The sequence below is a fragment of the Protomyctophum parallelum genome (genome assembly GCF_964188405.1).
Source record: "Protomyctophum parallelum genome assembly, chromosome: 21".
NCBI classification, from domain to species: domain Eukaryota; kingdom Metazoa; phylum Chordata; class Actinopteri; order Myctophiformes; family Myctophidae; genus Protomyctophum; species Protomyctophum parallelum.
The window spans coordinates 30,548,348-30,576,193 of NC_139713.1; the positions used below are offsets into that span (position 1 = coordinate 30,548,348).

Genomic DNA, 27,846 nt, shown 5'->3' on the forward strand with positions numbered 1-27,846 from the left:
TGACCCTATAGAATTTTATGGGATTCAATTAAGGGATTTATCAGAAGTAACTCAACACTCTATTCTTCTACTGTGAGAAAGTTAAGGTCAGCCAAGCTGGTTGAACTAGAGGCCCGCTTTGCCACGTTGGATTCTGCTCTCCAGAATAGCTTTGATGAACGCACAGCAACCGAGAGAGAGCTAGTTAAGAAAGAAATTAACTCCATTCTTAAACGTCGTTATGAGTTTCAACGAAATTATTATTTCAATAGTGCAAGGCCTAGCGATCTACTAGCCCTACGTCTTAAGTCTAATGAGCATTTTGCAGATATTGTAAGTGTCAAGTCAACAACTGGAGCCATGATTACAGAACCTAAAGGGGTCAATGCTGTGTTTCGTGATTTTTATAATGAGCTCTACACCTCTGAGGTTGTTCATAATGTAGGTAAATTTAATTACTTTCTATATCTACAATTCAGTTACCAACCCTCAGCGAGGCCGACGCAGAGGCTTTAGAGTTTAGACAGACCAATTTCTAGAGCGGAATTAAAGGAAGCAGTCAGTGAGATGCGCAAAGGCAAGTCACCGGGTTTGGATGGGATACCACCTGAACTATACACTACACATGTTTCAGTTTGCGATTGAAAGGGGCTCCTTCTCCAGAGACGTTAATGTAGCCATTATATATTTGTTGTTGAAGAAGAACAAAGACCCCACGGAATGTCGGAGCTACAGGCCGCTCTCACTGTTGAATGCTGACCTAAAGATATTTGCTAAGGTGCTCGCATGTCGTTTACAGGGTTACATGACTAGGTTGGTACATTGTGATCAGACAGGTTTTATAGGCACCAGATTGGCCACTGATAATGTTAGACGATTGTTGCATATTATTGACCGAGCTGGTGACCTCCGATCTCCTGCTGCGGTGCTGTCGCTCGATGCTATGAAGGCCTTTGACCGTTTGGAGTGGCCTTTTCTGTGGGCGGTACTAGATAAGATGGGATTTGGTCCCACATTCATCACATTGATTAAGGTATTGTACTCAAATCCAACAGCGATGGTATTAACAGGCAAGATTTGTTCTCCACTGTTCACGATAAGCAGTTCGTCGAGGCAAGGTTGCCCCCTTAGCCCTCTCCTTTTTGCCCTCTCGCTCGAACCGTTAGCGCAGACAGTACGTCAGTCCACAGCGATCACACCTATCTCAGTTAACAACACACAACATCGTATTTCTTTATATGCGGACGACATCCTGCTGTTTATTGAGAATGCTCCACAGTCAATTACACACATTAAGATTTTTGATCAGTTCAGTGCCATCTCAGGCTACAAAATCAATTGGACAAAGTCAGCCCTTTTGCCGCTAAATGAGGAGATGAGATCTGTTGTTCTGCCTCCCATAATCCCAGTAGTGAACAAATTTAAATATCTTGGCATAGATGTGTTCCCGTCTCTTCAAGCTACTGTTAAAAACAATTATAGTGACACTTTGAACAAAATTTATCTTGATTTAGACAGATGGTCGTCATTGCCCAACTCTCTTCGAGCTCGAGTATCAATCATAAAGATGAATGTCCTCCCTAGGGTTAATTTTGTGAGTTCTATGCTCCCACTGCCACCACAGTATGACTGAGATTCATTCTGCTATATCTAAATTTGTGTGGAATAGGAAACGCCCACGTCTCAAACTTTCCTTGTTACAGCGGGCCAGAGCTGATGGCGGTCTCTCGTTGCCTAACTTCAAATTATACTATTGGGCTTTCACTCTTCGCCCCCTTTTAAGATATTTCGACTCATCTATAAAGGTTTGTTGGCGAGAGCTTGAGGAGAGTTTGGTTCATCCTGTTGAATTGAGAGATCTGATCTATTCAAACATAACGAATAGTCAATGCAAAGTTCGCTTTGGGCCAATCATTTCTCAGTTAGTAACAGTGTGGAGAGCGGCTGAAAAATTGTGCAAGATTGATTTGAAATGGAATTTGCTTTCCCCAGTGTTCAACAATGATGGTTTGCTTTTGGACAATAGTCCTATTCGTTTTCCCAGATGGAGTTCCAAGGGGATTTATACTTTGGGTGATTTATTTGATGTTAATGGTTTGCGTTCTTTCCAGAATTTATGTGATATTTTTAACTTGCCTGGTAACTCTTTTTTTTCTATTTACAATTGAGAACTGCCATGAGGACATATGGGGTTCCATGGCCGACCCCCCTTGCAATGCACCCTTTGCATAGACTTATCTGTGATGTTAGGTCAAGAGGTTTTGTTTCCATATTGTATGATTATTTATTAGAATCTAGTTATGGGACCTTGCCTGTCGATACTGTATGGAGGAATGACATACCAAATCTAGATCCAGATTGGAGCTGGGAATGGGATACAGTGTGGTCTAATGTTGTACTGTCTTCTAGGAATCCTGATCATCAACAAATTCATCTAAATTTTGTTCATAGGACATACGTAACCCCCCGTAGATTGTGTGCTATGCGGATTTTAAATAATCACAACTGCACTTTCTGCACTTCGAACACCATAGGTACATTCTTTCATATGGTGTGGGAGTGTCCGAGTGTCCTCACATTTTGGAATTTGGTTGCTACTAACCTTTCGACTATTCTAACATCACACCCTCCCCATCTCTATTCTTATTAAATGATGTATCCCAGTTGCCATTAAATAACACCCGTATTCGTGTCTTCTTTGCTGGCGTAACGGCCGCAAAGAAGATGGTTGCTTCGCACTGGAAACCGCCTCATACATTGTCATTTCGCCAATGGGCTTTGACCTTTCTAGATATCATTTATCTAGAAATGTCTACAGCAAGATTGCATGGTGCAAAAGAGGAAAACATTGAGATTTGGTCTGGTATTGCAGATTTGGTTAAGGGCATGGTTTAATCATTATTATTATTATTATCATTATTTTTATTTAATTTTTGTTTCCATTGCACAGTAGTAGAAGTAATGACATTTTGTGGCATCTTTGGTCTCGGGGGGAGGGGTGGGTGGGATTGTTTGTTTTTTGTTCTTTTGCTGTTATGTGTTTTATATGTGTTTTGTTTTCTTTAAGTCATTCATGATGTTAACGTGTCTTATTGTGATTTCTGTCTTAAAATAAAAAACATTTGATAACAAAAAAAAAAAAAGTGGCTTGGACTCCTCATGCATAGAAGGAAGCATGAGGTCAGTCTGTTGCTCTCCCCAGGTTGGCAGGGGAGTGTAGAGTCCAGGATTACATTAGGTATAGCCGGGTGAAAAAGTGGGTTACAAAATTGTGGGATAAAAAAAATATATATATATATATATATTTAAAAATATATATACAAAAGACATAAATACATGCACTAAAGTGATAGAAGTGCTAAATATGCAGATTATGACAATTAAGAGATTTGAATCACTGGTTCTCAACATGGAGTCCAGGAACCCTGAGGGATCCTTGAGGGGGTTTCAAGGGATCCCCAGCAATGAACTTAATGACTGAATTAGGAACCAAATAGATCATGCTGGGCCCGTAACAAATATAACCAAATGTTCCCTATACAGGTCATTTTGGTTCCATTTGTATACTCACAGACTTAAATGACTGTAACACTGAGGATTTCACAGTGTATTTTGGGGTCCAGTCCCAAAGATAAATAATAATAATAATAATAATAATGTTTTACGCAGATCGGTTCAGTTATGTAAAGACGTGACTGGGCCTGTTATAGCGCCACCATCAGGGTGATTTGAAAAATGTGAAGTGGCATTTCTTCCTCAGCCTAGTGGGAATATGCGTACACAGTTCCCCCACAATCGAACGCTGCGTTGATGAGTTGCTGCATTTTGTACTTTGGAAGCCAATCTTAGCCAATCAGGATGGAATATGAGAAATGAAACAAACCCATCATGATCATATAAGACTATAGAGATCATGTGTACCGATTTGTGTGAAATTTGGATAAAAGCTGAAGGAGTAGGCCTACTATAATAAAATGTGTTTTACATATGTTGGCCTCCTGGTGGCACTATAAAGAGCAGATGTGAAGAATTCCAGGAAAAGGTTTTTCCTTGGCCTCTAGGGAGTGTGTATACAAGGTTTTACACAGATAGGTGCAGTAGATAAAAACACTAATCGGACAGTTATAGCGCCACCATGAGGCTGAGTTGAACATTTTCAAGTGGCATTTCTTCCTCTGCCTAGTGGGGAATGTGCGTGCAAAATTTCTCTGAAATCACACAATGTGTTCATGGTTTGCGGCATTTTGTTGGAAACAGAGCACTCCTGTGAACTTTGGAAGCCAATCTTAGCCAATCAGGATGGAGTCTGAATCATCTGTAAAACCTGTTTCGTGTAATGGCTATAGAGAGACTGTGTGCCAATTTGCGTGAAGTTTGGAGAAAATCTGTATGTGTAGTGTCAAAAAATGTGTTTAGCAAAAAGCGGCCTCCTGGTGGCGCTATAACAGGCCAATGGGAAAGAATTGGGGCAGAGGTGCAGCTCTGGCATCCAGGGAGTATGTGTGCAGAGTGTGGCTGCGATCAAGGTAACTGTGCCAGAGATTAGCTGTCCACAGACGGACACACGTACGGACGGACACATACACGGACGGACGGACGGACGTAGTGCAAAACATACTCTCTCCCCATGCCTTTGTATTGGCCAAATCGATGCATATCAAAAGTTGAGAGTCACTGGTTTAAATAGCTGCGGCTCTATTGTTAGAGCAACCTGATTTGTTTTATTTGCAGCAGTGGTGTCAAGTAACTAAGTAGATTTACTTAAGTATACTGTAGTTAGGTACAATTTGGAGGTATTTGTACTTTACTTGCAAGTATTTCCAATTTAGAATACTTTTACTTCTACTCCACTACATCTCAGAGGCAAATATTGTACTCTTACTCCACTACAACTTTAGTTACTATAGTTACTTTGATTATGTATTATTACAAAACAAAACAGTCATTCGGTCATTCGAAAATAGCCGATCTATAAGCTTACAATGTGTCCCATCGAGATGCATTGTGAGCTTGTAGATCGGCTATTTTTTCTGTCCAGGATTTGTATCCATTTGAAAACTTGAAATTGGACATTCTGCATAACGAGTGCTTTCTATACTTTTGTTAGGCCTACTTTACTTTGGTACATGTTGATGCCAATACTTTCATACTTTTACTCAAGTACATTTTTAATTCCGGACATTTACTTGTATAACAGAGTAGTTCTACATTGCAGTATTGATACTTTCATTTAAGCAAAACATGCGAGTACTTTTTCCACCTCTGATTTGCAGTCACATATCAGACAGAGCTTTCATTCTGCCAATTACATGTCATGGGGGATTATCATCATTTCGACCATGAAATGCACTGGCTTTCTACAAGAAACCCTGTGAAGCTGAACTATGCTATGCTGCCGTGTGAGTGCCATACTGTGCGTGTATCCAGGAGATTTTGACACATGAATTGTGTCAATTTGGGTTTTTCTATATGCACAGAACATTTCAGCACAAATTAACCAAAAACATGCCCATTCATTTTAGTTACTTTGTACGACTTTGACTCTTGTCTTGAATGGTTGAAAGACCGCTACCAAGTCTTATGCATTATGAGTAGGCTATACCTCAATATAATGTTTAAACATGGCACTGTCCAATTGTCCATCATCATCAGCTTTGATAAAATGCCTGAACTTGAGCCATGTGTTGTGAGCTTGTAGATCTGCTATTTTTGGTGAGTGACACATTATGATGGTTTCTTTGTAAGCAAGCTAAATGCAATAAAATCCTCAGTGATATAACTCAGAGTAAACACTATACTGAGTTAAACTACAACACAGCAGATTTTAACTATATAAGAGATCACACAGCTCCATGCTGTAATCCGGCACTTTTCACCTATAAGGGATTTTGAAGCTGACCCTACGTGTAGGATATATGAAATGAAAAAAGGAAGGGCTGTGAGCCCGCTCTCCCCGCCTGTCAGTTGAGTTAAGATGCTCCAAGGTATTGCAGCAACAGTGTCTATAGGTAGCACCACAATCCGTCATGTCACTGAGCACACGAGACAGGTAAAACTGGGGTCAAATGGAACAGCCGTCGATCTATTCCACAGCTATAAGCATAGCATAAGCAGTATTTTTACAAAATGTTTTCTGTCAGTTTGTACAGTGAGTAACTATATACTGTATATAGTCACCACCATACACGTATACATGTAAGTCAGTATAGGCTATAGTGCGTGTGTGCTTGTGTGTGTGTGTCTCTCTCTCTCTCTCTCTCTCTCTCTCTCTATATATATATATATATATATATATATATAATATACATATACATATACATATACATATACATATACATATACATATACATATACATATACATATACATACATACATATATACACACGAAGTCTTGAAATATGAAATGTACTGTAATTCTGCATGCAAACTGTTAATAAATATTTCAATCAATCAATCAATCAATAAGTGGACTCTCTTAAGTTAAAAGTAGGCCGGAATGAGCCGGTCTCCAGTGAATGGCGGCGCGGTGCAGCGGTGGGGCTGGAACCTTCATCAGTATAGCTGCTCATCTCACCGTCACTGAATTGCTGTGTAGCCTATACTATAATCCTCCGTTTAATGTGGGTTGCTTTTAACATGCACGTTAGTGCACCCGGTGCCAAAGAGAATCACTTGTTTACAGTGAGCGCGTCGATGGTCAGTTTTTATGATGTTGTTTAATCCAGAGTCGAGAGGAGGCTGTAGCAGAGCACAGACAACCAGGCTCCACCATTGCAATTTCTATAGGCTATAGGCTATATGCTGCTCAAGATAGACAGGTGTAAATCTCTCCTATAGGGTCTTTACTCGGCACTCCCCGCGACACTTAGCCTACCTGAAGGTAAATAAATGCTTTATGGCCAAGTAGCTGAAATGAAGCACCTTTCTTGCATGCCTATCCCCCCGCGGGCCGCCTAAATAAAGAGTATAGGCTATACACTCCAAGATGTTACATTTATTTATTTGGTATGATTTAAAATTAAAAAATATTATATAATAGTAAACTTGGGTTTTCACCCAATTTGCTATTGCTTAAATCTCATGCCTGACCCCTAGGCCTATTGTAGACATATGCATAATTACTTTGGACATATCAAGCCATGCATTGCACCAATTAGGCAACACATGTCAATTAAAGTGAACGTTTTCCTGTTGACGCATGAACTATAGGCTACGCATTCTGGGTTCTCACACCTGAAATGTGTGCACCATACAATTACCATTACAGACACCAGACTGTGTCCGCGCCTTTATGCCTCTGGAATACAATGGACATTCACTTATGGAACCAACTCTCTGATCCCGCCCCGTAGGCTCTATGCTTTGTCGCATTCTCGTGTGGCACAAGACATGTCATGCACCAAACACAAAGAATAAGTGTGTGTGTGTGTGTGTGTGTGTGTGTGTGTGTGTGTGTGTGTGTGTGTGTGTGTGTGTGTGTGTGTGTGTGTGTGTGTGTGTGTGTGTGTGTGTGTGTGTGTGTGTGTGTGTGTGTGTGTGTGCATGCGCGTGCGTGCGTGCGTTCGTGCGTGCGTGTGCGTACGTGTGCGACAGTGCGTGCGTTGCTTTGTAGTGAGAAAGAGAGCGAGTGGGGTGTAGGGGGGTTATTATACCAAAGCTCTGCAAAGTAGGTCTGTGCCACTCTTGATTAGGGATTGTTCCCAAAATATGGTTGCAGACATGAGATAATGAGGTCCTGTGATAACGCGGGTCTCCTTTAGGTTCCCATGAATCGAGACTGTCGCCATGCAGTCCACAGAACGACACTGTGCGACTGCGTCGGCACCACGCTACTCACTTCTCATTTGTTGCGCACAAAAGCTGATCCAACCCAATCCAACCTAACAACAGGGGCAGGGGAACGAAACGTTCCCGAATCCCGGCCCCGTATAAAGTATAATGTTCAAATATTCACTTCTCTCCACTAATTAACTGGAATCCCACCTTATTCTTTGATACAGTGACCAATTAATTTGCCATGTATGCCAAAGCCTACAAAGGGAGACCTTTGGCAGCTCGGTCGCCAGCAACAATTTTGTGAAGCTCTGTCTCTGTGGCTTCAAGGCAATGGATATTATTGGGCAGATGACCTCGGCGAGGGAAAGGTTATAGGCTTTTCACTGCCTCGGTTGGACAACTCAAACTCAGATGTTTCCTAATCGGATTTTAATTGGTTGGTTGGAGGGTTGGTGCGCTTGTGTCTCGTCCGCGTGTGTATTCGGATGGATCTGATGCTTATTTCACAGGAGGTTATAAATATCTGAACAATACACATGCACTAATCTGATTCTGGGAAAAGGACATGCCATTCCACAATTCCGGGTGGCGCCATGCTGTAGAAAACATGGGCTGTGATTTCAGTTGAAATCAACAGGTGTTAACAACAATTCAGAATCGTTTTAAAGAATTGAGTTAATAACTGCAGCATAAACTATAGGTGACATTACTCACTCAACTGCAAAACACCAGTTGCTGGTATGCCCCACTTTTCAAACTTGGATGAAGTTATGGATGAACATTTTAGATATGCATGGCCACACATTAGCCTCAAAGGGCAGTCTCTTTTTCTCTCCTCTCACCAATCTCTGCTGTCTTTGCGACAGTTGCACACACAGCCAGCCCCTTTCTGCTCATGTATAGGCCAGGTTCAGCTCACGTTCAAATACTCCCCCTCATTACCCCAAAAAATGTCTTTATGCAAAACATCTGTGGGAACTTCAATAAATGAAAGCACAACTCCAAACCGCATCCTACTTATTTTGATTTTAATGTGGTTTTCGTGTATCGTCTAACTTAGTAAATAAGACCAGTCTCATATTTCAAATGTCACAAGCCTCTTGACAACTTGTAATTTGAACACAAAAAACAAGGAAAGCCATCAGCCTTAAAGAAACTCTAGGCCTATAGGTGAGTTAAGGGTATGACTGCATAACTTCAGTTTATGCATATAGCTGACAGCATGGCCTATACACAAACTAAACGCATGCAACTTATGTTTCTAAGTGGGGTAGCTATAGGCAATATAGCATTATAGCCCACTTTGAATAGTCATACATTGATCTTTAAAAGAAAACTTTAAGTGACATATTTGGGACATATTACGTGTATGCACATGCATGCGTATAACGAACTAAATCGCATAATTAAATGTGCATGTTCGCCACGTGAACTAGGCCTAGAAATTATCAAGGCATAAAGACAAATAGAGCTAAATATTAAGGGTGCCGGATTTCTCATTTCTCATGGTAATACAATAATAGCAATGGCCTGTAAAATATATATACAAGAATGTTTAGCATTTATCCACTATAGAAAGTAATTAAGTTCAGAGAGTGTCTGCGTTTAATAGGCCCAACTTCCCAAGGCATTTACAAAAGCTGTCTGCACATTTGTTGAGCAACGCAACACATTTCCAGCAAGTAAAAAACTAGGCCTGGTCTATTGTTAATTGTTTAAACAAAAATGAAAGCAAATCAAATGTGAAAATAATGAATCATGGGCGTAGTTGCGGATTATTTTAAAGTATGTTGTCCCGATTTAGGCAAATGAAATGTGCCTCTCTCTCTCTCTCTCTCTCTCTCTCTCTCTCTCTCTCAATAGTACATACGTCTAAGAAGCGAAGGCCCCTTGCCCAAAGGAATTATCAGTAAATATTTAGAAGCCATAATGGCCTCAAAACTTTTAGGAGGGAAGCCATCCAATTCGCAGAGGAGAATGTGGGGGATTCAATTGACCGCACTCAACGTTGCCGTTTGAGCTTCGCCACATGCACTTCAAATTGTTGTTCCCGCTACTGACAAAACCGTTAATTCACCCAGAAAAAGGGGGTCAAGTTTCAGCAAAGCCAGGGAAAAAAGGAGCCGCCAATTTACAGAAACATTTGTATCATAGACCACAAGGCTTTCACTCAAACACCTATAACTTCCATTGGCTGTGCGGGCTCTCATAAAATAGCTATCGACAGGACATCAACGAATATTGAGAGTATTTGGCTTGAAAAATAATTTCCAGAATTGTTTCTTTAGAATATAGGGGGAAAAAAATAATATATATATATATATATATATATATATATATATATATATATTGACCAGCAGGCAATTCAGCTAATCAATGATTTAACAATATACAACAAGAATGTAGATCAATGATCAATTGGATTTTTTTAAATTTAATTAATAAGTTAAGCTGATTTGTAAAGTATATGTTATAATAGTCTATAAACACTTTTTCATATAATGCATGATTTCAGAATTATAGGCCAATTTTTAATGGCAGAAGATGCATGTCTAAATACAAAAAAATAACCTGTATCGATTTTGCTAGCAAATCTCCAATATTTTGTCTATGCCTAAGTGGACATAGCCAATTGATGGCATTGAGTTAACATGTAGGCTAATTTTGTTATGTTTGATTATTGAGTTATTTAACTGCTTACTGCATGGTGTGTCACATTAAAAAATTATTTTCCCCCCCACAGACATAAAGAGCATCTTTCATCCAGCACTGAACTGAAGTGTTTGCTATGAAGCTCCCTCTGAAAACGTTGAAGGATCCGGCCTGAGGGAGCACCTTTAGGGAATGGCAATGAAGGGAATCTTACTCAAAGTGAACCTGAACACCTGCAGCGTCTGCAATGATGTTTGCCAAGAAAGAAAAACGACATACTGTATACCACATAAATTCTGGGAAAGAAAAAACTTGGCAGTCTTCTTTTGACTTCAGGGCATTGACACCTGAACATGCCATGATGAGCACAGTTTACATGGGCCCATGGATAGAAGAACATAAGGCATGCAAAGCCTTTTCCTGCACCCCACAACTGTCATAAAGTCATATGAGAAAAGTCTAATGTGACGTGATTGTAGGCACATGAGGGTTGATGCAAAAGAATAAAATAAAATACTGATTCCCAATGTTATAGGCTACTTAGCATGGACTTATAGTTTAAAGAAAATATTGTATTTAATCCATTAACCCCAATATACCAACCCCAACCCCATCAGGTTAAGAAAATGTCTGATTGTGGGACTATACAGACATAAAAGGCATGTATCCAACCATCCCCAAGCCATCAATGAAAATCAGCACTGGTTTCCCTTACCCACCCTCTCAGACTGCATGGCACTTGCTTTTCCGCCTATGGTTTTCCATTTCAAAGCTCCCTGTCTCCATGTAAATACCAAAACACAGTAATCCAATCTGACCCCATTGCAAATTTTCCAGAAACTATGGGGGGGCCCAGTTTTGACATGAGCCACACACTTATCCCACTTAACCTCTAGAGAGAAGCCACCCTAACCCCTTAGCACAAGATTCCCTTAGTAAAGGAATGCATGGCTTTATGCTGCTCTCCACTTAAAGGCACCAGGTTTCGGTCTTGGACTCAGTGACGGAGCCCTATAGCATCCTGAGACTCTGAAGTCAAAGAAAAGTAGCACAAAGCCGATGCCTATGGCAGGGGAGCTAAATGGACAGCAGATACTCCCATTAGAGCAGCTCCCTATGCTCACAATACAAACCTAAAACTGTCCCAAAACTGACTGACAAGGAAGACTGTGCCTCTGGACAACAAACAAACAGATAAATACAGTGGAAAAACAGTATTTATACTATTGCAAACTTAATAAAAAAGGAACCAGTACCAGAGGACTGCTCTGTTTCCCATTTGCCATTGTTTGTTTTATAGCATGCAAAACTGGTTTCAGTAAGATTCTGTGTTCTTCAGTCCAATAATAAAGATACTTATCTACAAGGGCTGACAAAGGGTGGCATGTAACGTGAAATAAATACACTGCAGTCCACACACAACTAATTACCATGAACATCCATACAGCTCCCATGCAGCTGCAGCGGAGTAAACTTGACTGCTGTTTGTTGCATTATGCTCTACTGCTGATGCATGCCCATATAGACTGAATTCTTCAGACTGTTTGGTAATGATATAGTCATGAATGAGTGTTGTTATTGTTTATATGGTGTAATAGCTACAGACTAAATTGATCATACATTTTACTTGTTTAGGAATCATCAAAAAGTTGCATTCCAACTGCAATATCATCATGCTAACTTATAAATAAACATAATACAAACAAATCGAAATGCACTACCATTTTCCCTGTCAATTTGCAGTCGATGCAGTGTTGTCGATAAACACATCCCCTAATTAACTAAAATAGTTTCTCATCAATACCTGTACCAGGCCAGTGGAAGAATTGATGAGACCAAGGGTTGACTTGCATAAAAAATGACTGACAGGTACAAATCATTGACAGGTAAAGAGTTTATCATGCTTCTAGCAGATTGACTAAACCATACAGGCGATTCTAGAAAGTGCATTTCACAATTTCTGTCCATTTAAGCCAATAGCTCCAATTGATCAATATGAGTTCCACCTAAATCTTTAGAGTAAATGGTTACCATTTAGAAAGCCATTATAGTGTCAATTGCCTCCAACGCACGTGCACGCGCATGCGTGCACACGCACACACACACACACACACACGCGCCTGCGCGCAGACATGCACACACGCACGCACACAGGCACACTTTTGTATCAGGATGTCCATAATGAAGTTTGGGATAACTGAAATATAGCTGAATGGACTAACCTTGTGTTGTTTCCTTTCCATATCACGCTGAGTTAGGGCTGATGACTGCCACCAGACGACATCCTCCATTCAGCATAGGTGCCACCAAGTCTGTCCAAGCTTATCATTTACAATCTGCAAATAAACAGCACAGCACACATTACATCACTTACAGCTCCATGATCAATTCTAGGAATGTCATTGATGGTTTACTTAATGAACTGACCAAGTGGTAGAGACAGCATTATAGTTTGGACATAAAGCATTGTAAACCATGACCACCACTTAAGCCTTATTCTTCGCTGTATAACAAATTGTGAAAATAGAACATATTTAGTTTTTTTGGTCCATTTCTTTTTAACTATAATGACGGCCAAAATATAGCTGAATGTTCAGTTAATTTCATTTTGTTCTATAGAAACCTGGGAGTGACATAGATAACTATAAGAAACAAACATTAGGTAGGATAAACAACTGGTTAGACTGAACAGCTGAAAAGTTTAAGGCGTTTGTTTTCCATTTGAATGCTGTCTTTGCTCGCCACATTGTATGTATGTGGACACTGGACAGCAGTGGATTCTTCAATGTTGCATGCTATTTATCAGACAGCGTTAAAATCCACACTGTCCTTTTGCACTGCCAGGAATCACCCACCCACACAGAGTGAGAGATTTTAGAGCCTGTCTAGACAAATATACTGCCCCTTTTGATTTTGATATACATGATCACAGTGGATGTATAAGAGGCAAGCATTGACAAAGTCAGCCTCATCAATCAGTTGTGTCAGCGGAGACCTTTTTTATGGCCTCTCTGAGTCCCTGAGAGCCCTAACCCTGTAAAAGTTTATATAGTGTATTGACCATTCTCTGGGTTGCTTAGCTAATGAAGCTGCCTGGGCCAAAGAGAGACTGAAAGGCTACTGCCGTGTCAACACTACTTCCTATTTGATGACACCTTCCACTAAATTGAAATGTGCTGCTAATGGGGGCAAGTGTTTAAAGAAGAATAAGCCCCTGTAATTGGCACAAGCCTGACCTCACATACAAAGGGGAGGCCACTAAGCCTGTCGTGGACTGGTTCATTTTGGGTCTGTTGTGGCCGTATGTATGGCTCATGATGCAGTTATACATGCATGTCAGGTATATTTAAATTCTTCCTGATGGACAGAATGCTGTGACCAACAGCTTGTCATATTTTTCACTATACAGCAGATCGGAATGCAAGACATATAAGCCATGTCCATGTCCTGTATCTCCACTAATTACTGTGAGATAAATGCATGTGTTGCTGCACACACATATGCTATACATGCACGTGAGCGTGCGTGCACACACACACACACACACACACACACACACACACACACACACACACACACACACACACACACACACACACACACACACACACACACACACACACACACACACACACACCAGAGCATTACTTTTAACTTGAAACTAGTTTCTCAGTGAAAAACTTGAATGAACTCAAATATTCTCCCAAGGCTCCCAAGGAGCATGACACCTGTAGCCCATCCACAAGTCCTCACAACACGGCTGGAGTGTATCTTCTTTAAAATCAAATCGATACACTTTAGTCTTGCTAAATCTTTACAAAGATTGTCGCCTTTCTGCATGTATAAAAACAGAAAGGCAACAAGTAAATCTTTACAATGATATAAAAACTGAAAACCAACAAGTAAATAACATTTCTTGATATTCTGGTGAAATACATTTAACTTTTGAAGTATTAACTCCAATTGCAGGGCTCAGCAATATAATGTCTCTGTCAATATATGGAATATATGGTGATATCAGAGGAGCCTATATTCCTAACGTGCATATCTGAGGCATTCTCAAAGACTTTGGGTGACAAACGCTCCTGGGGGCTTTGAGTAGGACCTTGGAGTCAGACAATTGGCTGAGAATTGATGGTCAATGTTTGTCCAGGGTGACTATGGCCATCATTCTGTGTATAGTTTACTTGTGAAATAATCATTAGGGTTTGTTGTGTATAGAAGCCTGCATGGCGCTGTCTAGACAGAGCATCGCTTTACAATGGAGCAATATTTTAGAGGATTTGATCATAAGTTAGCAAAAGCTGCAGCTTTTCTTATTGGTGTTTTGTGACAATATTGTGACAAATAAATAACAACCTATTGGCCTATAACAGGACAAAGAGTATAGTCCACAAATAATGGCATAATTCATGGTGTTTATATAGATAAAAAGAATAAGGCAGAGTGTGGCCCAAAATGTATAGGCTATTTCCAGTCGGATAGTGAAAGATCATGATAATAGCGGGTAGATTACATGCATATATACTATCAATATAGATCCATGTAAAAGAGACTATCATCTCTCTAGTCTATGAAACTTAGACACACCAAAGCCTATAGTTGCCTCTCAGACTGACTTGTCATCCCTTTTAAAAACAAATAAACAATTAGGCTGCACGGAAGACTTGGATGAGAAAAATGTGTGCATGGTAATAATAAGGGAAATAATTAAATAATACAGATCATAGACATGTATAGATATAGTCTATATAGCTTGTCAAAATAAATATGAACTAAAAGTAGCCAGTCAACTCTAAAACACATGCCCAAAGTCAATCAATCCACATGATCAAATGTCATAACAATCCGCGGACGTTTGGCCGGCGTTATACTTCTACGGTCATAGCCTATTCTTAAATAAGATTAACAATGCATATAACTTGTCATCGAGCCCCGCTCCAGTCAGCCGATGTCCCTATCATTTCAAAATGAGATTTTGCAGTGGAAGTGGATCCTCTATAACGCTCCGGTTGGTTGGACGAAATTAAAAGTCAGCAAAAACGCTCGGAATGCGTATTGGAATTAAGGAAGAATAATAGTCTACTAATTTATATAAATGAACGGAATATAAAATGTAATTCTTAAAAGAAAAGAAAAGAAAAACAGAATCCCCGAGAATGCGGTTTACATGTTTGTGGGGGAAGCGACAGCTTTGGTGCTCTGGCTATGCGAGACGGGAGACAAGAGCTCGCGCTCCGGCTCGGCTGCTCTCCCTTCGCTGGGTCCCACAGACCGACCGATAGCGCAACTTCCATTCTAATGATGTTGACATATTCACACAACATTGACGGAGGTATAGTGGTGTTTCACGGCAAGCCTTTGAGTTTCCAAACACCTTTTTATAAGTCTGAAGTCTGTCCCCTCCACCCGACCTGTTAAAACCACGCCTACGGAGCCACACAATTGGTCCGAAAGCGTCAAAGAGCCAATCAACAGAGCCCTGCTCCTCGTAACATGCAACACATCCATACAGTATGAAGCCTATGGGCACAGAAGCGCTAGGAAAATCTTAGTGCTGGGACCTTACCACCTCTCTGCCGTCAGCGGACTCCTTTCACTGCGTACGCTTTTTGACTGAAATGTGTGTGTGCATAAAAGAGAGACGTATACAGCGCGTGTGTGCGTGTGACGGTGCATGTCTGGAACAAGTAAAGGCAGAGGAATTATTCGTCGCTATCGAAATATTTCAACACGTTGCTTTCGCTGGAGGACTGAAGCCAATAAGAGGGGACGCATTTTAACAGGAATGCCGATATCGTAAACAGCGGCCAGAAAAGAAGCAACACCGCAGTCAATTAAAAAGAGACTCGACCTTCTTGGTTTAATTCCACTAATGTGCAGGAAACTGTGGAGCCTATAGAAAGGTGTCCGATGTCCGTCGATGTCTGAAGAAAATATTTCTCTCAACACTCTTGAAGATTAACGAAGAGAACTTTTTTTTTTACCCCTCGTTTATCTTCGCATGTCTTTAGAAGTGAGCGAACGGCAGTCGGCTCAGAATTCCCCGACAACTTGTGGAAAATACGTGGATGTTAATTTCTGACAGATTTGCGGCTGGATTTTGACCAATTTATAGACATTTAATTTCCCCTTTTATTTTATCTTTTGTTTTCTGTTTTGTTTTCTTCGACCGTCCTGTACGCAGACAAGGCTATACTGTGAATTGCTATAAATCAAATAAAAACGCACGGTACCAGGAACTTGGATGAGCTTCCTGATGAGAGACCCAGTCATACAGGGATCAAGTATGGCATATCATCCGTTTATACCTCACCGGGGTCCGGAATTTGCCATGAGCGCAATGTTGGGACATCAGCCTCCCTTCTTCCCGACCCTGGCGCTCCCTCCGAACGGCTCCCTTTCGCTCCCGGGCGCCCTGGGAAAGCCGATCATGGACCAGCTGATGGGAGCCGCTGAGACCGGCCTTCACTTCTCGGCTCTGGGGCTGGGGCTTGGGCACCAGGCTCACCTTAGGCCACTGAAGACTCTGGAACCCGAAGAGGAAGTGGAGGATGACCCCAAAGTTCACCTGGAGGCCAAGGAACTTTGGGAAACCTTCCACAAGCGAGGGACTGAAATGGTGATCACAAAATCCGGAAGGTAAATAGCAGTTTAGTGCATTCCCATACCTACTATTAGGCCTATATGCGGACTGACACGCACCAGTTTAGCACTTTATGGAGGCACATTCTGATTATTCATACGCTGACAGTCCTCTCTCGACCATTGATTTATTGATGGATGCTTGGAAATGGACCTCTATACGGATCCTCTGACCAACATTTTGATTTTGTATACATGCCTCTGCATGGTGGCTATAGTTTTTTTTTTAATCAGTCAACTGAATATACAGTGCAAAGAAATATCCGGCAGATATTTGGCCCACATATAATAGGCTAGTGACTAGCCTATTATATGTTGATACACTAGCCGCTATAGTAGGCTATCACCCTATACGAAATAAGGATAGGAATATACGAACTCAACTCTCACAATTTAGTAGGTAATAACACCTTAGTCTGCACATTTTGTGACACACATTAAGACATAATAGTTCCCGGAAGCCTAACTTGACTCCTAAATTATGTATAAGTTTGAACCTAAACTTTAGCCCACAGAAAGTTTCAAGCCAGCATTTCACATAATATCTTCATCATGATGAATACAGTCCGAATTATGCTTAATTGTCTTTTTGTAAAAAGCCGATTTGCATCATGTGTTACTCCTATAACAAATTATTATTAAATCCAGTATTTTTAAGCATTACCCGAGGGTAATGCTTTTTTGTTATAGCCAGCCATTATTACACGTCTAAACTTATATAACACACTCATAGTTTAAATAACTGAATATTTAATTATTACTTTGTAATACATTTTAATAACCAACTATCAGTTGCTATCAGTGTGCTGCGCAGCCCTGACAAGATTATTTTCGTCATCACGGCGCCATACAAAGATGGCTGCTCTGTGTGTGTGTGTGTGTGTGTGTGTGTGTGTGTGTGTGTGTGTGTGTGTGTGTGTGTGTGTGTGTGTGTGTGTGTGTGTGTGTGTGTGTGTGTGTGTGTGTGTGTGTGTGTGTGTGTGTGTGTGTGTGTGTGTTCTGTGTGCGTGCCTGCGTGTACGCGCGTAATAGAAACCATTACAAAATATATATTCTTTCTTTTTTTCCATCCCACAGGCGAATGTTTCCCCCTTTCAAAGTGAGATGCACTGGCTTGGACAAGAAGGCAAAATACATTCTTTTGATGGATATTGTTGCAGCAGACGACTGCAGGTACAAATTTCATAATTCACGCTGGATGGTGGCAGGGAAGGCCGACCCCGAAATGCCAAAGAGGATGTACATTCACCCGGACAGTCCTGCTACTGGTGAACAATGGATGTCAAAAGTCGTCAATTTTCACAAACTCAAGCTGACAAATAACATTTCCGACAAGCATGGATTTGTAAGTTCAGCTAATGTGTGTAATTCTTAATTCTTATTTACGCACCTTCACACGTAGCATATAATAGCTCATTGAATATACATATATTTTGCATGTCAGTATTACCTAATCTTAATATATTATACCACAATGATCAGAAATGTCAATCTGTATTTGTTGGCATTATTTGGGGTGAAATTCGGTCTGCAATAAAATTAAGATTGTATATTGCTTATAATGCATGAATCATATTACATTTAAAATGTAGTCCATTGTAAAACTTAATTCCCCACCATGACTCAAAAGTCATGGTTTTAGAATTGTCATTTTAGCCATATGTGTTAGATTACATTTATGAAGTGTATTGCAACAACGATTACATAATCACAGCTATAACAACAGTGTTTTTTCTCTCCTATACAGACCATTCTAAACTCCATGCACAAATACCAGCCCCGATTTCACATCGTGAGGGCCAACGATATACTCAAACTCCCCTACAGTACATTCAGGACTTATGTTTTCCCTGAAACGGATTTCATCGCTGTGACTGCTTATCAAAATGACAAGGTGAGTGAAATTAGTTTTTTGTTTTGCTTGATTTTTTTCTTGAAATGCTTTTTCAAGATATAGTCTACTCTAAGCAAAAAATAAAATGCAATCTGAGTTCCAATGCGCTGAATATGTCATGAAGCCTTGCCCTTAGCATTACCCCTTTGCTTTCCCATTTTGTAATCATGAAATATGAATGGCATAAGGATGTTTGAGCTGAAGGATATCAACCTCTTGTTCAGCCATGGCTATAGAAAATTGAAATTCCCCAGAATGTATGTCATACAGATACAGCAGGCTATATGTACATGTTATTTAATCACATGGAAAGGATTTAGCAACGGCAGACTCCCTCTCAACCTCGCGCTCCCTCTCGCTATACCTCCGTGACCGTGTGTACGCGTTTCTGCGCCCGTACGCGTGCGCGACAAGGGGAGAGAGAGAGAGAAAGAGAGAGAGAGAGAGAGAGAGAGAGAGAGAGAGAGAGAGAGAGAGAGAGGGGGGTGGGGGGGGGGATGGGGAACTCAATGTGCAGTGCAGCAGAGCAAAACGGGGAGAATTTTGTTTGTAACAGCCTGGGCTGGTAACATTTTGTCCCATATGTGACATAGAGCTAATCAAAATCATCTCTCACGCTATAGCTTTTTGATATCAAAGAGAGATGAAGGTTAAGTGTTACTTCTGGCCATGCCGGTGTCAGGCAAAAAAGGGAAACAAGGGAAAAACGGGGTTATAGGAAAGGTTATAGGCTAAATGTTTTGCATGCAGGAATCTAGGCTGAGAAGTATAGCCAATGTTGCCAAATTGTGCACATACTGGATGAGAGGGAGAGGGGAGGGGCGGCAGTGGGAGAGGAAGTAAGGAGGGAATTCTGCAGAGGTTTACACACTGAAACACAGCATATCACACACACACACACACACACACACACACACACACACACACACACACACACACACACACACACACACACACACACACACACACACACACACACACACACACACACACACACACACACACACACACACACACACACACACACACACACACACACACACACACACACACACACACAAATGTTTTGTTTTTGCTTTTGTTGGTCATATAATAATTCCAATTCCCATCGTTTAAAATGGAAGAAATATACCATATTGCTATGGATGTGAAAGATGAAGAATTTAACAGTATAGGCTCTAAAACCTTTATAGATGGTTACGTTTAATTGTCCATATTTAGACCCGTATATTCTTTATGATTGCAGATAACCCAGCTGAAAATTGACCATAATCCTTTTGCGAAAGGATTCCGTGACACCGGAAATGGGAGACGGGAAAAGAGGTAACATAAAACAGAACGATCATTACCTTACTGCAGCAAAAAAGGGGGAAAAAAGACACCTGTTGTCAAATTGTATAGACGAGGATAAAGTGACAGTGACAGTGGTTTTAAAAGAGCAGCATGACGTTCGCGTTAATCTGCGAAGGATGATTAGTAAAATTATTTGATTTTTGAGAGAGAGAAAAAAATAATAATAGTAATAATAATAATAATAAGTGTAATAATAATAATAATAATAATATATAGGCTATAGGATAGGCTATAGGGGGGAAACATTAGCTTATGTTAGGTTATTTTCGTTGAGTAGAATTTACTAGCTAAAACATATAATTTTGTACAAATGTTTCAGGATTGTGGCTAAAATGTTCTGTGAAGTCTGAAATAAAATGAATCCGCTCGAATTGGCATGAATTGAGACAATCGCTACAGTATGCCTTTGTAGCCTATAATTTACGCATTCTGTCATATTCTCATCTGTTATTGTGCAGCTAAATATGCTGGCTATGTTGTAAAGTATAGGCTAGTACAAAGTATAAGTCGCCAGTGTTCATTTATCCATTTTTTCTATAGGCCTATACTCTCGGAGTTAGTCTACTGTTGCAACAACTGTGTGCAAGGTGATCCAGTTTAAATCGAGTATAGGTCTCACACTATATGAGCCGTCCTTAGCTTGCTCCTTGCACTTTAAAAAAAACGCGAGAACAGTGTCGATCATAACCTGCGTGGCTTATGTGTATAGGAAACAGCTGGCGCTGCAGTCCATGCGCTCCTATGAAGACCATCAGAAGAAAGAGAACGGGGCTTCAGACGACTCGCCTGGCGAACAGGCTTCGTTTAAGTGCTTTGGTCAGGCCTCGTCCCCTGCGGTGTCTACCGTGGGGCCTCCTCATCTGAAAGGTACGCTGATGCGTTGCATAATCTGTGGCGTCAATCACAACTTTGAGATGTCCAATGTAATAAAATGAAATAAAGACAATCATGTTTATTGGGTATTTTCTGTGAGTGTGCACACACTGAGAGTGAAATATTCATTGCATGAGTGCAGTGCTAACTGCATTGAACGTATAGTAGCTATAGGCCTGTAGGCTATTGGCACACTTAACACAGTCTTGAAAAAATATGCATAATAGGCCTATCATGTTTTTCAGTATACTTCAATAAGCATGGATCTCGGTAGCCAACACGCATATAAATCGAATGCGTGGAAAAACTATCCTATACCCGTAATCATTTTCTAATGGTTATCTAAAATGCAAATGACATGGCTATGATGGCTTAGCTGGTAAATACAAAAAGACAATGCATGCCATTGTTGTCTTATAATGCCATAACACAATAGTGTAAATATGTTAACATTCTAATGCAATTTTGAATTTAGTGTCATATACCACTCAATTGGTCAGACGTTTGCAGATCAAGTGAAGACTCCGATTGCAAGGCTTCAAAGCAAAGCGGATTAAGAGTTCATGTTAGGCTCAAACACACTAGAGAAACACAGACTACAGATCATAAAAAAATATAATGTGCTAAAGAGCTAATCACATATCTTAATTATTGTCCCTCTCATTTTTGGTAGATTTCTGCGACAGTGATGAGGACAGTGATGACGAGAGCAAAGACGGCAACATCAAAGATGGTCCCGATTCTAGCAAGATTTCCACGACCACGGAGGACGGGAAGGATCACGAAGCGAGTCCAGCCAAGTCTCACCAGTTTGCCAGCAGTGACTCCACCAGCAGGCCTAGAACTGAGAAAAGCCAAGCGGATTCACGACAGAGCCCCATCACCCTCATCTCCAGCACCACCCGTTCTGGGGAAGACCTCAAGAGCCCCAGCAGGGACCCGCCTAAAGGAGAGGAGTCATGCAGGCCCATAAAGGACAGTTTTATGCCTTTGACTGTTCAGACTGACAGTGCGCACTTGGGCCACGGTCATTTGCATAATTTCGGATTTCCAACGGGTCTAACAGGACAGCAGTTTTTCAATCACTTAGGGGGAGCGCATCCTTTTCTCTTGCACCCCGGTCAATTCAACATGGGGGGTGCTTTCTCAAACATGGCCGCAGGCATGGGTCCCTTACTAGCAGCGGTTTCATCTGGTGGAGTTAGCGCCATGGACGCAAGCATGTCGTCACCCGGCTTGACAGGAGCTCACGGCCTGCCTTTTCATCTGCAGCAACATGTCTTGGCATCACAGGTAAAACCTGTTTTATTAGCCGATAGCACCGCTGTTTCCCGGAGACTTGTGTTTATATTTCGCCAATTACCTAAGCTCCAATAGGGTGTATTGTCACTTCCATCAGTTTCTTTCATTAAGGCAGAATATAATTGAGTTGTTTATGGTGTGTGCATGCAAGCATGCGTCTTGTTTAGTCAATTTAACGTAATTCAGTGAAACATTAGCCAATTGTATTTTTGACTGATTCAATTATAAACCACACTTCATTACATTTCCGTGGGCACTGTAGTTATGGATTTAAATTGTGTCAATTCTTTATAACAACAGATGGTAAGTATTTAAGACGCTAGAAGACCACCAGGCACTGGAAACTGCATGGTGTTAGGGAATGGTGTTGATATGAGCTCATTAATTCTGTGTTTTGGAGGCAAAATGGCGAATGTTTTAAAACCCCTTCCTGATTTGGGGAGGGAAACAACATAGTTTAATACAGAACAGATCTGCCTTTTTCATGTAGCCATACGCCCTCAACGGATGTTAGTAGGCTAATAACTGCTACAAAGGTCTGTTTCTGCATGTTGTTTATATTACCGGTATGCGGTAGGCCTATTCTAGTTTGAGATTTATTTCTTATATTTGCCTTAATTTACAATTAAAGAGCAAGTAACGTATTTGAAGCTATGCAGGGTCTCGTATAAAAAAACTCCCATTGGTAAGATTTGGGGGCTATAGCTAGGCCTATAGGATATAACAGACAGTCTCCATCATTACTCAGCCCAAAAACGTTTAGTGTGCATGTTTAGGCTACTTCATAATACCGATGGTTGTGTTGTGTATCGTGTCTACGCTCATTGTGGGATACGACGAGTGTGCAGGCTATATCATTTAACACTAAAGGGACTCACGCTCAGTCTCGTCCCTTTTCCCACAGGGCCTTGCCATGTCGCCTTTTGGGAGTCTGTTCCCCTATCCCTATACGTACATGGCAGCAGCTGCGGCGGCCCAATCGGCTGCCCAATCGTCAGTACACCGGCATCCTTTCCTGAATGCGGTGCGCCCTCGCCTCCGGTACAGCCCCTATTCCATCCCCATGAGTGTGCCGGATAGCACGTTGCTCACCACCGCGATGCCCTCCATGGCCGGCCTGGGGGCTGATATGAAAGGGGACGGCGTGTCCACCAGCCCGGTCTCCGCTGCCCTGGACTCCACGTGCGAGGTAACCAGCCGCTCCTCCACCATTTCGTCGGGCTCGGTGTCCATGTCTCCAAAAACGTGCACGGAGAAAGACGCCGCTAACGAGCTGCAGAGTATACAGCGGCTGGTCAGTGGACTCGATTCGAATCAAGACAGGCCGCGGAGCGTGTCGCCATAGACTATTTTCTCCATACGTGCTTCACGGTGCTTGATCGTTTTTGTTTTTGTTGTCTGATGAAAATGTTGACAGCGATGAAGACACTATAACAGCTGGACGATGCCCATAGATTAATGCGGGTTTAAAAGGAAAACTCTGTTGGACTGTTGGACATTTTAGATTTTGAAATGCACTTTGGTTAAATACACACATGATTATGTATAATTCTGTATTTGTTAAATTAAACAATACTTCCTTTATTATATATTTTTTAAACTTTTTTCTGTTAGGCCTATTTGATTACCATACAAGTATTGAAACGGAAGTGTTGGTTGGCATGGATGTGATGTGACTCACACAGATCTATAGGAGAAGTTGCTGCTGTGTTTCCTATCTCCTAATTTTATTAGTGGCCTACACGTGTTGCTGTCTGAAACGACTACATTTCTTTGGATAATATGCACTCTGGTTTTGCTTATTTGAATTCACTTCCGTATTCCTTATAAAGACTGCTGTATTTTGTTGTAACCTATTAATTGGTCGGAAATACTAACTTCTAAAACCCTATCTACCTTTACTCTCTAGGTAGGTCAAACGTTGCATGGGTCCTTAATTGAAAGCCAGCACAGCTCTCTCTCTCGACTGATGTTGTTTTAACAATCAAATTGATACGACAACCAAGGGGAAAAAAACGATTTGTTTGAAATATATTTCACTCGCTCCTCTGACCTCGGTTGATACGTTTTTCTATAGAATTAGGGTCAACGTTTTCAAACGAATTTGCTGTGATTCATTACATTGTTTAAAATCAATATTCTGGCACTTGTTCAAATGAGCCAGGAATAATAAGAACAGAGGTTATGGCATAGCCTATATACGAGTGTTGAAGACTGCCCTGAGCATGCTGAATTTAGCCTATATTCACCGGGCAAAGGGAATCTGAATTACAATTAAAAGGTAGTAAGCCTAGTATTGGTTTTAACTGTAAATAGTGCTATATAAAATATTTATGTAATTATTTCATATTGATATTGCGTGTAAATACGACGGAGTAGTTTGTTTTAGGGATCTGTTCTTAATTTATTGTCGATATACCTGTGTAAAGATAGTTTGTGGGCTATTATCCTTATTTTTGCCATCAACATTTTATATCCCCCCTTTACCCCGAATATCCACAGAACTAGTTATTCACACTCACGTGCCATTGTACTTTCACCTTTATCTGTTGTTTGTGTGTGAAGTGCTACTGTTCTAATGGATGAAAAATCGACAACACACTGCACCATATGGCTGGGGGGGGGGGGGGGGGGAGAAAAAAATGTTTCCTTTTTAAGAAGAGAAAAGGTGTCGTAAAAAGTGGACTATTTTTCTGATATTCAAATACATTTGCAGCCTGATAGTGAAAGTGCCGCATCTATAGATCGAAATATGAAGGTTTCTCTTGTGTTTCTTAAGTTTTCAGTGGGTTGTGTTGTATTGGATTCATGTCTAGTTTACAACATCAACATCGTGTTCTTGAAAGTTTCAATAAAACGTTGAAATGCAGTCTCAAAACGTGTCTCTCGCTTTATGTCAATGTGTTAGACATAATTTGATTTATTACCCCAACATCGCATATAAAAAATAGTATATATATGGAGTTTAGGATATTTGTACTCAACCGGGATATGTCACTCAAACCGTTCCATTTGGATCATCCTTTTTGTTTTGTTTTTCAACCCACTCTAGTCCACTCCAGTACGCACATATAGACTGCGTTCAAAGAGTTCAATTAAGATAAGTCTTGCAGAAACAGATAGCCTACTCTCAGTTCCATGCAGGCTTCCATCATACCTGGAATTCCTACCTGGACAAGGGGTCACGCAAAACTAACTTTGAGCACGTTTTTATGGGTCCACAGAGTCGCCTATGATCGTTTATTTCAGTCAACTTGAGCCCTCAAGAATGTAAAATAACTAGATTGCCCTCTCCATTGCGCCTGGAGTCATGAGTTTATCTAATATCATATCTTTATTTGTATATTGTATAGTTAATATGTAACCAGCATGGCGCTAGGGAATTGGGGTAAACACGACACCAACTATCTCAATTGTCCTGTCTTATTGCTCACCTGGCGCCTTCGATGGGCTATCTACTCGACTTTATTGCACGGAAGGCGGCGGTGCGTCTGCAATAATGCCCATCAGGAATCTCCACTTTGGCGTGCCAGACCAGACGCAACGCCCCCAAGTGGCCACAGCCGCGCTTACCACAGCGATAAGAAACCACAGGACAAGCCCCGGGTGAGAGCTTATTGCGGAGTCAAGTGATAAGGTTATATGCACAGCAAAACCCCGAGTGATAGTGTTAGTTTAACTCCGAGAGTGACGCTAAAGTCAACACTCAGGATTTTGCTATATGTGCGAGTTGGGAATGGATATCATCCTGTGAATTATATACCAAATGAGCAAACTATAAGAGAAATAAATATATGCCTATATACATTGCCTAAATTGCGTCAATTATGGCCCGAGTGGATTAATAGTGACGTAACGCTTTACCATGAGCAACATGCCTCATCATGCCTCGTCTGCGCGATAGATTCATTATTGATTGATTGATTGAATACTCCATTAGTGTGCAGAAAAAAACACATGGTAGTACAGGTCGGTCTACTAAACCAAGAAAAGCTTGTTTCCATAATGACATAAACAGTATAGGCTAATAGGCAAAAAAAAACATCACATCAAACAAAAACAAAAAACAAAAAAAAATAGTATATAGGGGAGAGGGGCGTGGTAAAAGTGGAATCCGTTATCTATTTTATGATGGCCTACATTTTACTTTTTGGTTTGATGATCGTTATAGGCCCATGCACTGTGTGACGATAACATTTGAAAAACTAGGGCCTATACTAACTTAGCAGCCTATACACTTACTTAGCCATACTTCTATACACACCACACGAGCGGTTATAGCCTATAAAGTGCAGCTATATAGGACTATATACACTATGCAGTATGCATATGCTATTGCTGCTACTGCTATAGGCTTCTCGTATAAAGCGTGCGCGGAGCACACCCGGAGTCAGACAGAGGGGGGATATAAGAGCAAAATGTCTGCCAAACATATACCGTAGTCATATCCACTGTAATTCAGTCACCAATTGCCCCAACATATCACCTTCAATTATCTGAGAATGAGGGTCAAAGACACGAGTAGAGTAAAGCCTATTCTTTGGCTATCTCTGTTACATTCCCATTTAATATCATACAATCTCCATTACTCGTGCACCTGCCATCAGCTTTGGTGCTGCAGCTGAGCTCCCCCGAGGCCCGGTCTACACCGATAGCAAGCGCACTTTGCACTAATCCGCACACCTGTGCAGTCGCGTTTTCACACGGAGTTGTTTTTTTCTTCTTCCCCACACTAGAGTGCATGACTGCATGGGATGACTTCAGGACAGTCGTTTTGTTTGAATTTGTGCTCCAGCCTCCAAGGACTTCTTTCGTGTTTCTGGAGGCCATTGTTAATTAAATTGAAATACAATATCTGTCTCCTGCATACGCCAGTGAATGAGTCACCTTCAGAGTGTAGAAACCATGTGTCTAAAATGGGAGGAGGGTTGGAAGAGTCCATTAGGTATTTGCCAACTGTCTAGTAGCCTAGTAGGCCTATACTGACTGACCACTACAGTATATCCTCGCTCTGAATGCCATGAGTCTGTTGCACCACCCAGTGGCCGTTTCTGCTGCCCTTCTCTCACCAGATTACATTACAACACTTTTTACATTCATTCACTTTACTTTAACTTGCCAAGAAAAGCCCGACTCAGTCACATGCTTACAGTAGGATATATAGGTCCTTTATATTCAAGCTATATTTATTTTTCAAAAGCTTAGTGGTTCATTTGAATTTCGCCTATTTTAATTTGATGAAGTCAAAAGGAGTGTCTTAAAAATAAGCAATAAAAGTCAAAAGGAGTGTCAAAGCTAGTGTTTGCTACATACATTTCACGAAAAGGGAGTAGACCAAAATAGGTAGCAAAATAAAATACATATTATAGTT

The 27,846-nt window shown here is 40.9% G+C and overlaps 1 protein-coding gene across 2 annotated transcripts; it reads left to right on the top strand.

Moving 5' to 3' along the window:
- Positions 1-16,057: 16,057 nt before the first annotated feature.
- tbx3a (T-box transcription factor 3a) lies at positions 16,058-25,347 on the top strand. Of its 2 annotated transcripts, none has more exons than XM_083794073.1 (7): positions 16,058-17,050; positions 18,131-18,413; positions 18,801-18,947; positions 20,194-20,270; positions 21,010-21,167; positions 21,847-22,466; positions 23,380-25,347. In XM_083794073.1, exons 1-7 carry the CDS (start codon positions 16,656-16,658, stop codon positions 23,818-23,820), a joined length of 2,121 nt encoding a protein of 706 aa, XP_083650199.1. In that variant the 5' UTR covers positions 16,058-16,655; the 3' UTR covers positions 23,821-25,347. The 2 variants fall into 2 exon arrangements, with proteins under 2 accessions (XP_083650199.1, XP_083650200.1); XM_083794074.1 differs by having other exon boundaries at positions 18,131-18,398.
- The last annotated feature ends 2,499 nt before the right edge of the window (positions 25,348-27,846 follow it).

Excerpts from the sequence above, each read along its gene's own strand:
- tbx3a (XM_083794073.1), top strand. The coding sequence starts at position 16,656 with ATGAGCTTCCTGATGAGAGACCCAGTCATACAGGGATCAAGTATGGCA. Across the intron at positions 20,271-21,009 it reads AATGGGAGACGGGAAAAGAG|GAAACAGCTGGCGCTGCAGT; the intron begins GTAACATAAAAC and ends TTATGTGTATAG. Across the intron at positions 21,168-21,846 it reads GGGGCCTCCTCATCTGAAAG|ATTTCTGCGACAGTGATGAG; the intron begins GTACGCTGATGC and ends CATTTTTGGTAG.